The sequence below is a fragment of the Nymphaea colorata genome, chromosome 10 (assembly GCF_008831285.2).
Source record: "Nymphaea colorata isolate Beijing-Zhang1983 chromosome 10, ASM883128v2, whole genome shotgun sequence".
NCBI classification, from domain to species: domain Eukaryota; kingdom Viridiplantae; phylum Streptophyta; class Magnoliopsida; order Nymphaeales; family Nymphaeaceae; genus Nymphaea; species Nymphaea colorata.
In genome coordinates this window covers 23,916,268-23,930,575 of record NC_045147.1, presented here as the reverse complement: position 1 = coordinate 23,930,575, position 14,308 = coordinate 23,916,268, and the positions used below count along the sequence as shown (strand labels likewise).

At 39.6% G+C, this 14,308-nt stretch overlaps 1 protein-coding gene across 1 annotated transcript in view; it reads right to left on the bottom strand.

Moving 5' to 3' along the window:
- LOC116262536 (phospholipase D zeta 1) overlaps positions 1-14,308 on the bottom strand; it is a 37,418-nt gene that overhangs the window by 8,854 nt on the left and 14,256 nt on the right. The window contains exons 9-12 of the mRNA XM_031641987.2: positions 12,170-12,309; positions 11,900-12,049; positions 11,632-11,788; positions 11,016-11,528 (exon numbers count right to left, since the gene is read on the bottom strand). Of these exons, the coding sequence (XP_031497847.1) occupies positions 11,016-11,528; positions 11,632-11,788; positions 11,900-12,049; positions 12,170-12,309 (960 nt within the window). The remainder of the gene's footprint in view (positions 1-11,015; positions 11,529-11,631; positions 11,789-11,899; positions 12,050-12,169; positions 12,310-14,308) is intronic.

The window sequence follows — 14,308 nt, the reverse complement described above, 5'->3', positions numbered from 1 at the left end:
AGCATTTTCCAGGCTTCTCAAAACCTGGTGGCATGCACATGTACACTTCCTCTTCGAGATCTCCATTGAGAAAGGCATTTTTTACATCAAGTTGGCACATCTCCCAACCCTTCAGCACCGCCAATGAAATAATAACTCTAACAGTCTTCATCTTTGCAACAGGAGCAAATGTCTCTAAGTAGTCGATCCCATATTTCTGACTGAACCCCTTGGCCACCAATCGTGCTTTGTACCTTTCAATGCTACCATCTGGTTTGTACTTAACAGTGTAGACCCACTTCGACCCAACCAAGTGGGCTGCTTCAGGAATATCAACCACCTCCCATGTCTGATTTCTGTCTAAAGCTTCCATCTCTTCTTTCATTGCATGAGACCACTTAGTGTCACCCTGAGCCTCTGTAGCATTCCTGGGAATCACAACCACAGCCAAGGAGGATACAAAACATTTATAGTCAGTGCTCAATCTAGAGTAAGATACGAAGTTACCAATAGGGTGCTGGGTACATGACCTGACCCCCTTTCTCAAGGCAATAGGAAGATCCTCCTTTTCTTTTCCAACATCTTGCTTCTGAACACGACTTGGATCATCCAAGGAAGAAGTAGGATTGGGATTCGGTGTAACCTCCTCATCATCAATCACCTTGTCAGTACAAGCTCTTCTCCTGGAATACACCTGTCCAAACATACGATTACCCTCTTGTTCTGTCACCAAAGGATGCTCTCCCTCCTTCTCCTGTTCATGTACATCAGTAGTCGTCCCCTCTTCATCTTTGCCATCTTCATCTTTGCCAAGCACCTTGGCAACAGGATTCTCTTCACGCCTGTAATCCATAAAGTCTGTAAACTGAATTTCCTGTGTGGGAGAATACTCTTCCTTAGACATTAATTTCTCCTCCTGAAGAGAATTCTCACCAAAATAGGAGACATGTTCCAAGAATGTGACATCTTTGGTAATGTGAAGACGACCAGTGGTAGGATCTAGACATTTATAACCTTTTTGAGTGGAAGAATACCCAAGAAAGACGCCCTTAATAGATTTGGGATCAAGTTTTTTCACATTGGGGCTGTGGTTATGTATGAAACACACACATCCAAAGACTCGAGGAGGAAGATGAAAAGGTTGACTACTCCCTGGAAGCATAGAGTATGGAGTACGACCCTTTAGCACACGACTGGGCATGCGATTAATCAAGTAGACACTAGTAAGGATTGCATCACCCCAATAGTATTTTGGGAGATGTCTTTGGAACAGTATGGCTCGGGTGACATTGAGCAACTGACGATTTTTCCTCTCAGCAACCCCATTTTGAGGGGGGGTATAACTACAGGATGTCTCATGAACAATCCCCCTCTTTCGAAAGAATTCTTCAACAGTGAGACACAGATATTCACGAGCATTATCAGACCGAAAAGTCTTGACAGAATTTCCATATTGGTTTTCCACTAGGAGGATGAAAGTTTCAATAATGTGAGGCACCTCACTACGATCTTTCAACAAATACACAAAGGTACATCTTGAATAATCATCTATAAAGGTTATAAAGTATTGAAAACCACCACGAGAATGAATGCCCGAAGGCCCCCACACATCAGAATGAACCAAGGAGAAAGCTTTATTAGAACGACTATTTGAAATTGGATAAGAAGCTCTAACATGCTTCGCAAACTGACACACATCACATGATAACATGGAAATGTTTAAACTAGAACATAGTTCAGGGAACAAATGTTTCAAAATCCCAAATGGGAGATGACCAAGGCGTTCATGCCAAAACAAAAATAACTGACGACACTCTTCCTCCTTCTTCTCTGTTCTGCTGACTGCTGACATAAGAGCTGTGACAACGCGTATAGGAAGCCGATACAGCCCATCAGACACCAAACCAATCCCAATCCTCTTCCCTGTCACTGATAGAAATGTAGCACCAATATCTGTAACCCGAAAACAGCACTCACGCAGGAAGATAGAGAGAGAGAGAGAGAGAGAGAAAGAGAGAGAATGAAAACAAGAAGAAACTGAGGAGAAGAAGCCGTAGCCAAAATGGTTTGCACGGCCTCTATTTATAATCTCATTTTCAGAATTCTAAGAGTCTCCAATTGTAGAATCCTAAGAGGTTTCACAAGCTCCAAGGACATTAATTACATCATAGAAACCTAAGAGACTTCACATATTACAAGGATATTAACTACAACATAGAATCCTAGGAGACTTCCCATATAACAAGGATATTAACTATAACATAGAATCCTAGGAGACTCTTCACATGTTACAAGGACATTAAATATTTTAACACATTCTACAAGGAGGTGGAATCCTAAGAGACTCCTCTTCAACGTGCTGGTGAAGGCTTTATATTTTAACACCCTCCCTCAAGTTGTGCATGGTTTTGCACCATGTACAACTTGCCTTTTAGAAACCAGAATCGTTCCTTTGTTAATCCTTTTGTAAATAAGTCTGCAACTTGTTCATCTGTACGAACATAAATAGGCTGAATTTCCTTGTCTTCCACCTTTTGTCTAACAAAGTGTTGATCAATCTCAATGTGCTTTGTTCGACCATGTTGTACGGGATTAAAGGCAATGTTAATAGCGCTTTGATTATCGCACATTAACATTGATGTTTTAATCTTTTCTCCAATGTCTTCTAGCAAATGTCTAACCCATGTAACTTCAGCAGTACCTGCAGCCATGCATCTGTATTCAGCTTCAGTGCTGGATCTTGCTACTGCCTTTTGCTTTCGACAACTCCAAGACACAAGATTACGTCCAATGAAAATACAAAAACCAGAAATGGACTTTCTTTGATCGGGATCTCCAGCCCAATCTGCATCTGTGAATGTCATAAGTTGATGTCCAGTAGTTATATTTTCACTCTTACCATAAACTAAGCCATCTCCTGCTGTCCCTTTAAGATATCTTAATATTCTTTTGACAGCATCCATGTGAGTATCTCTAGGTGCATGCATAAATTGGGATACTTGATTCACAGCATATATAATATCTGGTCTAGTAAATGTAAGATATTGAAGTGCCCCAACAATACTTCGATATTGCGTAGGATCTTCATATAACTCCCCATCTTGAGCACTTAGTCTTTGATTTAGAACACTAGGAGTTCCAACAGGCTTACAATCAGACATACCTGACTTTTTCAACAAATCCAACGTGTATTTCTGTTGTGTCAATGTGAGGCGATTATTGTGCCTATCAATCTCCACTCCAAGAAAGAATCGTAAATCACCAAGCTCTTTCATTTTGAAGTTTTGCATCATCAAAACTTTAGCTTCTTCTATGTGTTTTTCTGAATTGCCTGTGATAACAATATCATCAACATATATAAGAAGTAAAGTAAATATGTTTTCCTTTCGATAAATGAAAAGAGAGTGATCTAGAGGACATCTCCGAAAACCACATTCTTGAATCTTGCAAGAGAAACTGTCAAACCACGAACGTGAGGCCTGTTTAAGTCCATAAATAGATTTTCTTAGTTTGCAAACCCATGCATGAGAGTCTCCTTTCGTGTATCCTGGAGGTTGTTCCATATATACTTCCTCCCTTAAATCACCATGAAGAAAAGCATTCTTCACGTCCATTTGATGTAGTCTCCATCCATATTCAACTGCCAATGATATAATCACGCGAATTGTTCCCATTTTGATCACAGGGCTGAATGTCTCATCATAATCTTCTCCATATTGTTGTGTAAACCCTTTTGCTACTAACCTTGCTTTGTGTCTTTCTATGCTGCCGTCAGGTTTGTATTTAATTTTGTATACCCATTTGGAGCCCACTACGTTCTTTTCGTGTGGCCTCGGAACGATCTCCCATGTTCCACATTCATGCAAGGCATCCATTTCTTCTTTCATAGCCTTTCTCCAATGATGTGATTTTGATGCTTCATCAAATAAAGTAGGTTCTTCCTCCTTGCCAACTTTTGCCATGAATAACTGAAAATCAAGTGATAAAGAATCATAGCTAACCCACCTGTGAATGGGATGACGAATGCGTTGGGATCTTCTAAGGTGGGGCATGTTGTCTTCTTCACTGTGAGCATCTCTGTCCCTTAGTCGTCGACTGTAGATAAGACCCGAATACCGATGTGCATCGTTGCTCTGTTCATTATTGTTTTCGTGATGACTTAATGACTGTGTTGGATCTTCTTGATTTTCACTTTGAGCCATATCCGACGGTTGTATTGCTCTCTCTGAATCTTCACTTTGAGGCACATCATTTTCTATGACAGGATCTGCATTGAATAACTGTGTACTGGTCCAGGGATCATAAGATTCAATGGTCATAGGCATTTCATTTGTATTATCAAAACTATGTTCATCAAAAATGACATTTCTTGAAGTTTTGATACGTTTAGTTGTTGGATCATAGCATCGAAAACCTTTATATTCATCAGCATATCCAACGAATCTACATTGAATAGCTTTGTCTTGAAACTTGTTCCTCAAGGCAGCATCAACGTGAACATAGCATACACAACCAAAAACCTTCAAGTTCTTGTAATCAGGTTGTTTGCCTAAGAGTGTAAAATATGGCGATTTAGACATCAAGAGTGTCATAGGCAAACAATTTATTATGTATACAGCAGTATGGAAGGCTTCAGTCCACAAGGAAATGGGCACATTAGTATCATGCATCATGCTCATGGCGCTTTCAACTATATGTCGATGTTTCCGCTCAACTACACCATTTTGTTGTGGTGTGTAAGGGCAGGAAATTTGTCTAGTTATCCCTTTTTCACGTAGAAATTCAATAAAATCAAGCGAGGAATATTCTCCCCCTCCATCACATTGAAAATGCACCACATTGGATGAAAATTTAGTTTGAATCATGGCATAGAAGTTTCGAAATATGTGAGGTACTTCTGATTTGTGTTTCATGAAGTAAATCCAGGTGAAACGTGAGTAAGAGTCAATGAATAAGACATAATATCTTGACCCAGACATGGAATCAATAGGGGCTGGCCCCCATACATCAGAAAAAATAGTTTCAAAAGGTTTGGAAGCCCTTTGATTTATATTATGGAAAGGTAAAACATGACTCTTACAAAGTCCACAACTTGAACATTTTTTGACACTTGAAGTAAGAGGTAAACTTGATCTTGGAATGAGACTATCTGTCACAAGTTTTTCAATGAAATGTCGACCACAGTGTCCTAGCCGACTATGCCACAAATCAGACTCCAAAAATGGGTTAGGGCCCCTTACTTTTGATTGAAAATGGCAAGAACTTGGCACTGATGACGCATTATGAGAAAGAGAAAATGTCTTCAATCCTATATCAAAAGTGGATGAATCCTTGGGTAGACATTCCTTGAGGACGTACATATTCCCTTGACGCTCCCCTCTAGCGAACATTTTCTTCGTTTGGAGGTCCTTGACATAGACAGAAGAAGGTGTGAATTCAACAGAAGAGCTTGTATCATCAATGAGTTTAGAAATGGATATGATGTTCTTTTTGATATTGGGAGCAAGAACAACATTAGACAGTGATAGAGACGAGGATGACAATGGAATATGTGCATTTCCAATATGTGTAATAGGATGAGATTTTCCATCACCTATTATAATGCAACTTCTACCGTAATGAGGGGATAAGTTAGTCAATTTACCTGCATTTCCTGTCACATGGGTAGCTGCACCTGAATCCAAGAACCATTCTCCCTGCTCATTTTGCTTTATAGTCATCTTTGAGAATGCGGCCATCAATAGCTGTTGCATATCTTCAGCGGTGGATTTAGAACTTTGTCCTCCTTGTTTATAATCATGTCTTACCCCTTTGTTTTTATTTTGAGGATTAAACCAACATTGTGCCTTCATGTGTCCTTTCTTGTTGCACTGAAAACAAATTGGTATTTTTCTTGAAGTATCCAAAAGAGACATACCTTGGTTATGTGGTGTTGGTAGAATGCCACGACCACCATGGTTGGAGTTCCCATGGCTCTTACCAAACTTTACATTCATAGCCAACACATTTTGGGAGTTCCCTTGATCAGTCCTTTCAATGACTCTTTTCATATTCATTTCATGTTGGAGAAGTTTACCTTGTAGTTCGTTGAAGGAAGGCAGAACAGGAAGGACCTCAAGAGCTGTAATAAAAGCATGATAATCATGCCCAAGTCCATTCAAGGTTTGCTGCACCTTTTCCTTATCAGAAATGTTATTCCCTGAGGCAGCAAGTTGGTCTGCGACGGCCTTAATACGCCCCAAATAATCCATGATAGACGTTGAACCTTTGCTCAAATTCTGAAATTCTTTCTTTAAGTACATAATTCGAGCTTCTGATATTTGGGAAAAGGTATCAGCAAGGGTTTCCCATAATTCTTCTGCAGTACAATCATCAGAAACTGAAAGTAACACTTGTTGAGATAAAGTGGACAAAATATACGCAACCAGACTTTGATCACGTCTCATCCACATAGCATGTTCAGGATTGTTGTCTTCATGAACAGCAATAACTTCTCCTGCCTCATTTTTTATTTCCTGTAAGACGGATATTGGTGGAGCCTTTGTTGAACCATCGAGATGTCCAAAGAGGCCTTGACTTCTTATGAAAGGCATGATTTGCCTTTTCCAGATCAGATAATTCTCATGGTTGAGTTTTTCGGTAATAAGGTGAGGAAGAAAACTTGAGGACATGCCAGAATGCGAAAGGTTTTCCATGACAGCAGAAAGGAATGGTATATAGGTAGAAGATGAGAGGGAAAGAAGACACGATATAGCAAGATGTGTCCTTGGTAAGCAAGAAGAAAAAGGAACAAGAATTGCGCAAGAGACAAGTAAATTCAGGATAGAGACAAGATGAGAAAAGAGTTCTAACCAGATCAGACCTGTTTGGGCATTTCGTTTGGTAGAGATAACGTAACCTGGCGCTCTGATACCATGATAGAAATGTAGCACCAATATCTGTAACCCGAAAACAGCACTCACGCAGGAAGATAGAGAGAGAGAGAGAGAGAGAGAAAGAGAGAGAATGAAAACAAGAAGAAACTGAGGAGAAGAAGCCGTAGCCAAAATGGTTTGCACGGCCTCTATTTATAATCTCATTTTCAGAATTCTAAGAGTCTCCAATTGTAGAATCCTAAGAGGTTTCACAAGCTCCAAGGACATTAATTACATCATAGAAACCTAAGAGACTTCACATATTACAAGGATATTAACTACAACATAGAATCCTAGGAGACTTCCCATATAACAAGGATATTAACTATAACATAGAATCCTAGGAGACTCTTCACATGTTACAAAGACATTAAATATTTTAACACATTCTACAAGGAGGTGGAATCCTAAGAGACTCCTCTTCAACGTGCTGGTGAAGGCTTTATATTTTAACAGTCACCAAGTCCTACAAAACACAACGTTTTTCAGAAAATATAAGCTCACACTTCAGTTCCTTGGTAATCTTACTAACAGATAACAAATTTAAGGGAAGATGAGGAACATGTAAGGCATCATGAACTAAAAAATTATTTAACAAGGAAAGACTCCCTTTCCCTGCCACTGAAGTAAAGGAACCATCGGCAAGGGACACACGTTCCTTTCCCGAGGATAGCTTGTAGTCATGGAAAAGCTTGGGGTTGCCAGTCATGTGATGAGTGGCACCGCTGTCAACAATCCATTCACCCATAGAAGAAGTACCTTCTCCCCCTGAAACAGCCAATGCCTGATTGATCTTCACCTCATCTGGTGTATCTGCCTGACCAACATCAATCTTGCTCAAATATGCTCGTAGCTCACGAATCTGCTCTGCAGAAATAGAACCTTTCCCATCACTCAGACTTGTTGCAGACGATACAGGCTTCTTCCCACTCGAAGACCTCCCTCTACTATCCTTCTTCTCTGGATACAGGTCCCAACAAAAATCCCTAGTATGACCAAGTTTTTTGCAATGAGTACATTTTCTGGAAGAACGAGGAGTTCCCACAGGGGCACGGCTAACATAGGCAGACTGTTCTTCCCCCTTTCGTCCACTAGAGAGCAGCCTTCTCTATTCTTCAGCTTCAACACGGGAATAGACATCTTCAATACTAAATGATTCGTCAGAGTTAAGAATCTGACTCCTTATATTTTCAAAGTCATCATTCAGTCCGGATAAGAAAAGGAATACCCTGTTTTCCCATTTATCAGTCATGTACTGCATCTGGTCGTGAGGACACCTCCATGGAATATCAGAGTGATAGTCAAGGTCCTCCCACTTAGATTTTAATGCTGCATAAAAGTCTGCAACCGAGAGAGCACCTTGTCGCAGGGAATACACATCCTTCATAAGTTGATACACACGAACTTTCCTTTTCTTTTGGCCATACATCTGCTCCAAAATAATCCACATATCCCTTGCAGTCTTCTTACGAAGAATGAGGGGTTGGATATCCGGGGACACTGAATTGACAATCCAGGTTTTGACCTGGTTGTCTTCAAGAAACCATGTATCCCAAGCCAGACTATCTGCAGCAGGTTCAACCTTTCTCCCATTCACATAGGCAATGCGTCCTCGCCCAGCAATCCCCATGGTAATCGCAGCAGACCATCGGGAATAGTTCTCCTTGGTAAGTTGAATGGTGGTAACCTGAACCGGTACATGATCAGTCCGCGCAGACACAACATCAGGCAGAGTAGTGTTGACTGAAGAAGAAGACGAGTCAGCCATGATCACGAGGTAGAAGTGGCTGCCAAAGAACACACACAGCAGCAGTAACCGAGAGAAGAGGTGAGATGACGCAGTCGGGGATCAACGGCGGAAGCGGCGGGAGCTGCGGAAGCAGCAGGACGCGGCGGAAGCAGAGGGCCGCGCTTGGCAGCGCGCGCCGAGAAGAGGCGACGGCGTCGGACGTCGGCGTCAGTGGTCGGACGTCAGTGTCGGCAGAGGCGTCAGCAGAGACGTTGGCGTCGGCAGTCACGACACCAGCGACGCAGCAGCGGTCACAGCCACGGCGGGGCAGCGACGGAGGCAGTCACGCGGCCACGGTGCGGCGACAGCGGCGGTGGTCACGGTCACGGCCAGGACAGCGGCGGCGCAGCAAGGGCAGCGGCGGCGGTGGTGGTAGCGACGGCGACGGTGGTAGCGGCGGCGGCAGTCAGGGTTGGAACTTCACAACCATAGAACAAAAAACAGATTTTGTTTTCTCCAAGTCCGACGGCTCTGATACCATGTAGAAACAAAATGTGCACGAGAGTAGAAGAAAGCACACAGATGTAACGTGGAAAACCCTCGACTCGAGGGAAGAAAAACCACGGGTGAGGAGGTCTGGTGCCCACTAGCCTCCAGACACTCTCTCTCTTCAACACTTCATTAACACAAAGATTAGGGTTTACAGAAGTATAAGTAGTCCTAATTAGGACAAACCGGATCGGGTACGGATCCGAACCCGAACAACAAAACCCGTCAACATACCTCATCCGGGAAGTACCCAACATTTAAAAAAAAAAAGACTTAAATATCAGGGCCTTAACTTACATTTACACTTGTACCAAAGTTGTCAAAATTGAAAACCAAACACAGTCCAGTCAAGGACTTAAAAAGACTAGTAAGTTCAAGTTGTTTTGGCTCAAAAATTTCCAATACGAAGGTTCAAACAACATCTACATTAATTAAGTAAACCACACAATTCATCCATAACAGCAACGTGCTCATTGATACACACACAAAAAAGAAAAGAGAGAGACGGAGAAAGAGAAAGAGGAAAACTAATGGTGTGCACCATAAATCCACCACACACTTTTCCTTTGTAAAGGGTTATGGGCAGAGCCCACCTTTATACAAAGGAAAAATGAACAGCAAGCATAAACGGCACCATTTGGTTCTCTCGCTATCTGAAATATTTTACAAAAGTTGTCAAAATGAAAATATTTCACTTTTTCCTTTTTTCAGAACAAAAATATTTTTAAGATACTCTAAGTTTTTTGAAGTTTCTGTTGATATTTTAGTAACTCTTTTGGATTTTGACCAACATTTCGTAAGAAAGTCATTATAAAGCACAAAATTTCATAATTTTCACTATTTTGTATTTTTTGAGTTCCAGATATTTTTGGAACAAAAACTTATAGTTCATTACCCCAGAAAAATATTCTCGAAAAACCCAAAAGTATATCACAAACCATGTATACATACATATTCAATATATATATATATATATATATATATATATATAAGGAGCGAAGAAGAGAGAGATTCCAATATCAGTAGAAAAAGAAAAAAATATTACACATCTGACTTTTATTTAGCTTTCTAAAATTTATCATACTTAAAAGTTAAAACTTAAAAGAAAGGTTAAAAAAAAAACCACTGATCAGTCAGCCAATGAATAGTCAACGATTAGTCAACCTAATTGATACACTAGTTGCTCAACAAGGCTCAGGCAACTTTCAGGTCAGATCTAGTCACTAGGCCCATTAGTCGACTAGTCAGACAGACTAGTTGGTTGTTTGACAACCAAGCATTTGAAAGCCACAAGGCTAAACTGGCATTTCCCCATCATGAGGAAGGTGAAGAAGATGCAACATTAGATGACCATCTTGAAAAGAACCTAGAAAAAATATCTTAAATAAGCATGATTTTCCTTATTTCCGGAATTGGATGTCGAAAAATTATCCAAGGAAAAATATGGAAAATCTGGTTAGTAGCGCCAAGCACAAGATAAAAGAACAAAAGAAATGGAAAATACTTTTGAGAAACTCGTACAGTATGAAAATTAGAAAAAAGTACTTTATTAAATGCCTATCTCAAGAGAACTGCAAACAAGTATCTTGAATAGGCATTAGGTACTGATTTCATTTTACAGAGAGCCATAGACTTCAACTCCAGCTTCAACATTTCCGAGTTCCGACTGCTCATGAAAGCTTCAAGTTTCAAATAGCTTCTAAATTCTACTATTTGTGATATCAAAAGAAATTATTTCAACAAAAGATGGACAAGTGAACACTGAAAAGACAGTGCAACATTTATGTGACAGGAAACAGTAAAAAGAAGATACAAGAAAAAGAAACACAACAAGAGGATCTAACCTGACAGCGACAGGATGTGCAGGGTCCTACTTGTCCACCTTCATTTACAGAAACATCTAGCTCACCCCTTTCCTGGGTTTCCCACCACTCATCGTTGTGCTGTGTTAAGGCATCCATATATATTGGTCCATGGACAGGTTTTGTACCATGATCATCAACAAAATCTTCCATCTGCATATCTGGAACAGGAGGTTCAAACTTTAACCGCTTATAGGAGAAATGGTTCCAACTGGACTCCTTTTTTTGGTCACTGACATTGTGATTCATGTCCAATCCATTTGCTTTTGCATCTTCATCAGTGACCACTTTTTCATCGGCTTCCTGATGCAAAAGCAAAGGGATGTCTTGTGATGATGATCGGGAAGTAAATGAGTCCTGCCGTTTAAGCCCATGATTCTCATTCTCTTTGCTTTTAACATCTATTCCATCAGCTTTACCCATATAATGTGGAATAACCATATGATGCTGTGGCATAAGCAAAGGGATTGCTTGCTCGTTTGGAGCCTTGTTTCTCTGCAAGTGTAAACCATGTCAAAGACTCAAAGATAAAAATATCAGTGCAAATTAAAATTTAAAAATCTAAATAATTGACAAGAAAAAAAGGGGAATAAAAAACCTTAGCATAGTTCCAGCGCTGAACGAAGTGTCTTGCCACATCACGACAAGGGGGTCCCCAAAGAGCACAGTGAACATCATGCCATGGCATTCGAGGATACTTTTCACGGTCCAGTTCATCTTTCATTGTGTCTTCCCATGAGTTTGGCTCAGATTCTCTATATCCATGATAGGTTATACCATAATCAGAGAAAAAAAATGCAGTAATGAACACTCTTATTTGGCATCCACCAATAAGTTTATTGTGTTTCAGAACATCAAAAACCTACCTAGGATTGTAGTAGTCTTTTCCAGGCCACACTAGAGCAGGGAGATCGCCCACATTATGCTGTGGGTTATCATAACGACCAAAGCACAAGTCCAAACCACCTATATAGCAGACCTCATAGTCCACAATTACAATTTTTTCATGATGAGACCTATAAAATAAGAGGGTTATACAAGATCACGAAGCATAATAAAGGAAAGAAAAGAAATCATTACAACAACACATAAATTGAAAATTAAAGAAATAAAATATTAGAAAAGACAAGTTATACCATAGATAAACACCAGTTGAGAAGTGATCAGGGTAGCGCAGGACTTTCACATTCTCATGGATGTTGAGTAACCGCCGCTTGCTGTACACACTGTTAATCTTCAAGGCAAGTGCAACTTCCTTGTATAAAAGTATGTAGATCTGTTAATTGCAACATTCAAATGATGTCAGGATATGGTTCATCGTTAGTGGAAACTGGCACAATTGACTGGCAATAAGGCTTGTTTTTTTCTGTGAAATAACAATCTCATGTACAACTTGTTAACTTGAAAGCTTCATCCCATTTAAGGAGAAGTATAATAATACGAAGAGAGTACGAAAAGCAATCACTAGAGAACAAATTTGTTCACGGTCATGTCTAGGGCCTTAGGCAGAAACAGACAACTATTAAAATATCCTAAATCACAAAGGATAGATGACACATCAAAGTGACATTCTAACTAATTCTGCTTCTTCCCTTTTCATGCGCATAAAAGAGAAAGACTATCTCCTTGTTTTCCATGAATAACAACATCCATATATAATAATGATATCCGCTTTAGATAATCTAATCCAATACATAATCATTCCTTTATAAAGAAACAAGGCATTGGAACTGATGTATATGTAATTTAACATTACACAGAACAGAGGTTCTTCTTGGTTAGAACCTATTTGGTCTGGTGTACCTGTGTCCAAAAAACTGCGATATTGACACAGGTATGCCAGCCATCATGACATAGGACAGGTGGCATGTGGCCCCTTTTATTGCCAAATTTTCATGATAAACATAATAGATTATGCCCTGTTCGGCCCCAGCCCAACTAGAAATTTACATATTTCCACCCTTCACCTAAATTTCTTGCTCTGCCACTAGGTACACGTATGAAATGTATACTGCAAGTTAAATTACATTAGCTTAGGTTTCTTGGTAAATCTCAGATTCTCAAGAACATTTCAGACATTCCGAAACCTAAACAGGATGAAATAGCAACAGTAAGCTACAACGCAGAGCCGAGGTGGGTCTAGGCTGGATTAGATGTTTTAAGCGGCACAAAAAAAGAAAAGATTGAAACTAATAAAATTCAACAGGAAACATTATTATGTAATATATATAGTCACATAATATAAACATATAGAGTTACATACAATTACATAAAGATTGTTGAAATAGCAGCACAGCAGGCAGTTAGATGAGCTTAGGCATGACTACGTGCATTAAGTAAGCTACCTCAAAAAGGGGAACCAATAAAATGTAATATGAGTTTAAGAAATCGAAGCATTCCATAGTGGAAAACCTACGATTATCAACTTATAAAAAACAATTAAAAAGCATGATAAAACAAACACATTAAGAATTTCAAGTGATAACAAACATAACCAGAAATTTACACACACACACACACATATATATATGGATTCCATGCTTTCTCCACCAAACCTGGATGGAGAAATGCACTGCAGATGCAACATTGAGCCATGTGTTTAATCATGCCTGCTAGATGCAATGCATCGGGCGGTTGTAATTGGACAGGCATCTAGATGGCTGGAGGATTTCAATCTCTCTCTCTCTCTCCAGGTTGTTAATAGAAAAGCCTAGGCTATTAAGTACCTAGGTAGCCCAGGCATCATAGTTGATGTTTTGGCATTTTCAGATGGCAGGTCGCTTAAAAGCAGCAAGCCTAGGTGATCAATCAAGCTTGAGAGCGTAGGCGCAAAGACAAGGCAAGCCTTTGACAACATAGATGACAGGTTAAAAAAATTATACTACATGGCACATCTGTAAGACAACAAGAAAAGAAATATATGTAAATAAAAAAACACATTAGGAGCACAGAAAAAATGCAAATGTAATAAAGCAACTCATTATATCACAGTTAGATATATGCACATGACAACATGAACAAGGGCAAACATGCAAGTGCACTCATATAGGGACACATGCACACACACACACACACACACACACACACATATAGATAGTCATTCAAGAAGTCATTTATCCTTGCCTTAATAAAAATATGTTCTGTAAAAATAAATATAAACCTGAATTGCATTGGTTACTTACTTGTATTTGCAATTGTTTTATTTATTAAAATAAATGGTAATAATATGATTTTTGTATTAAAAAAATTAAAATTAGTATGCATCTTATTATATA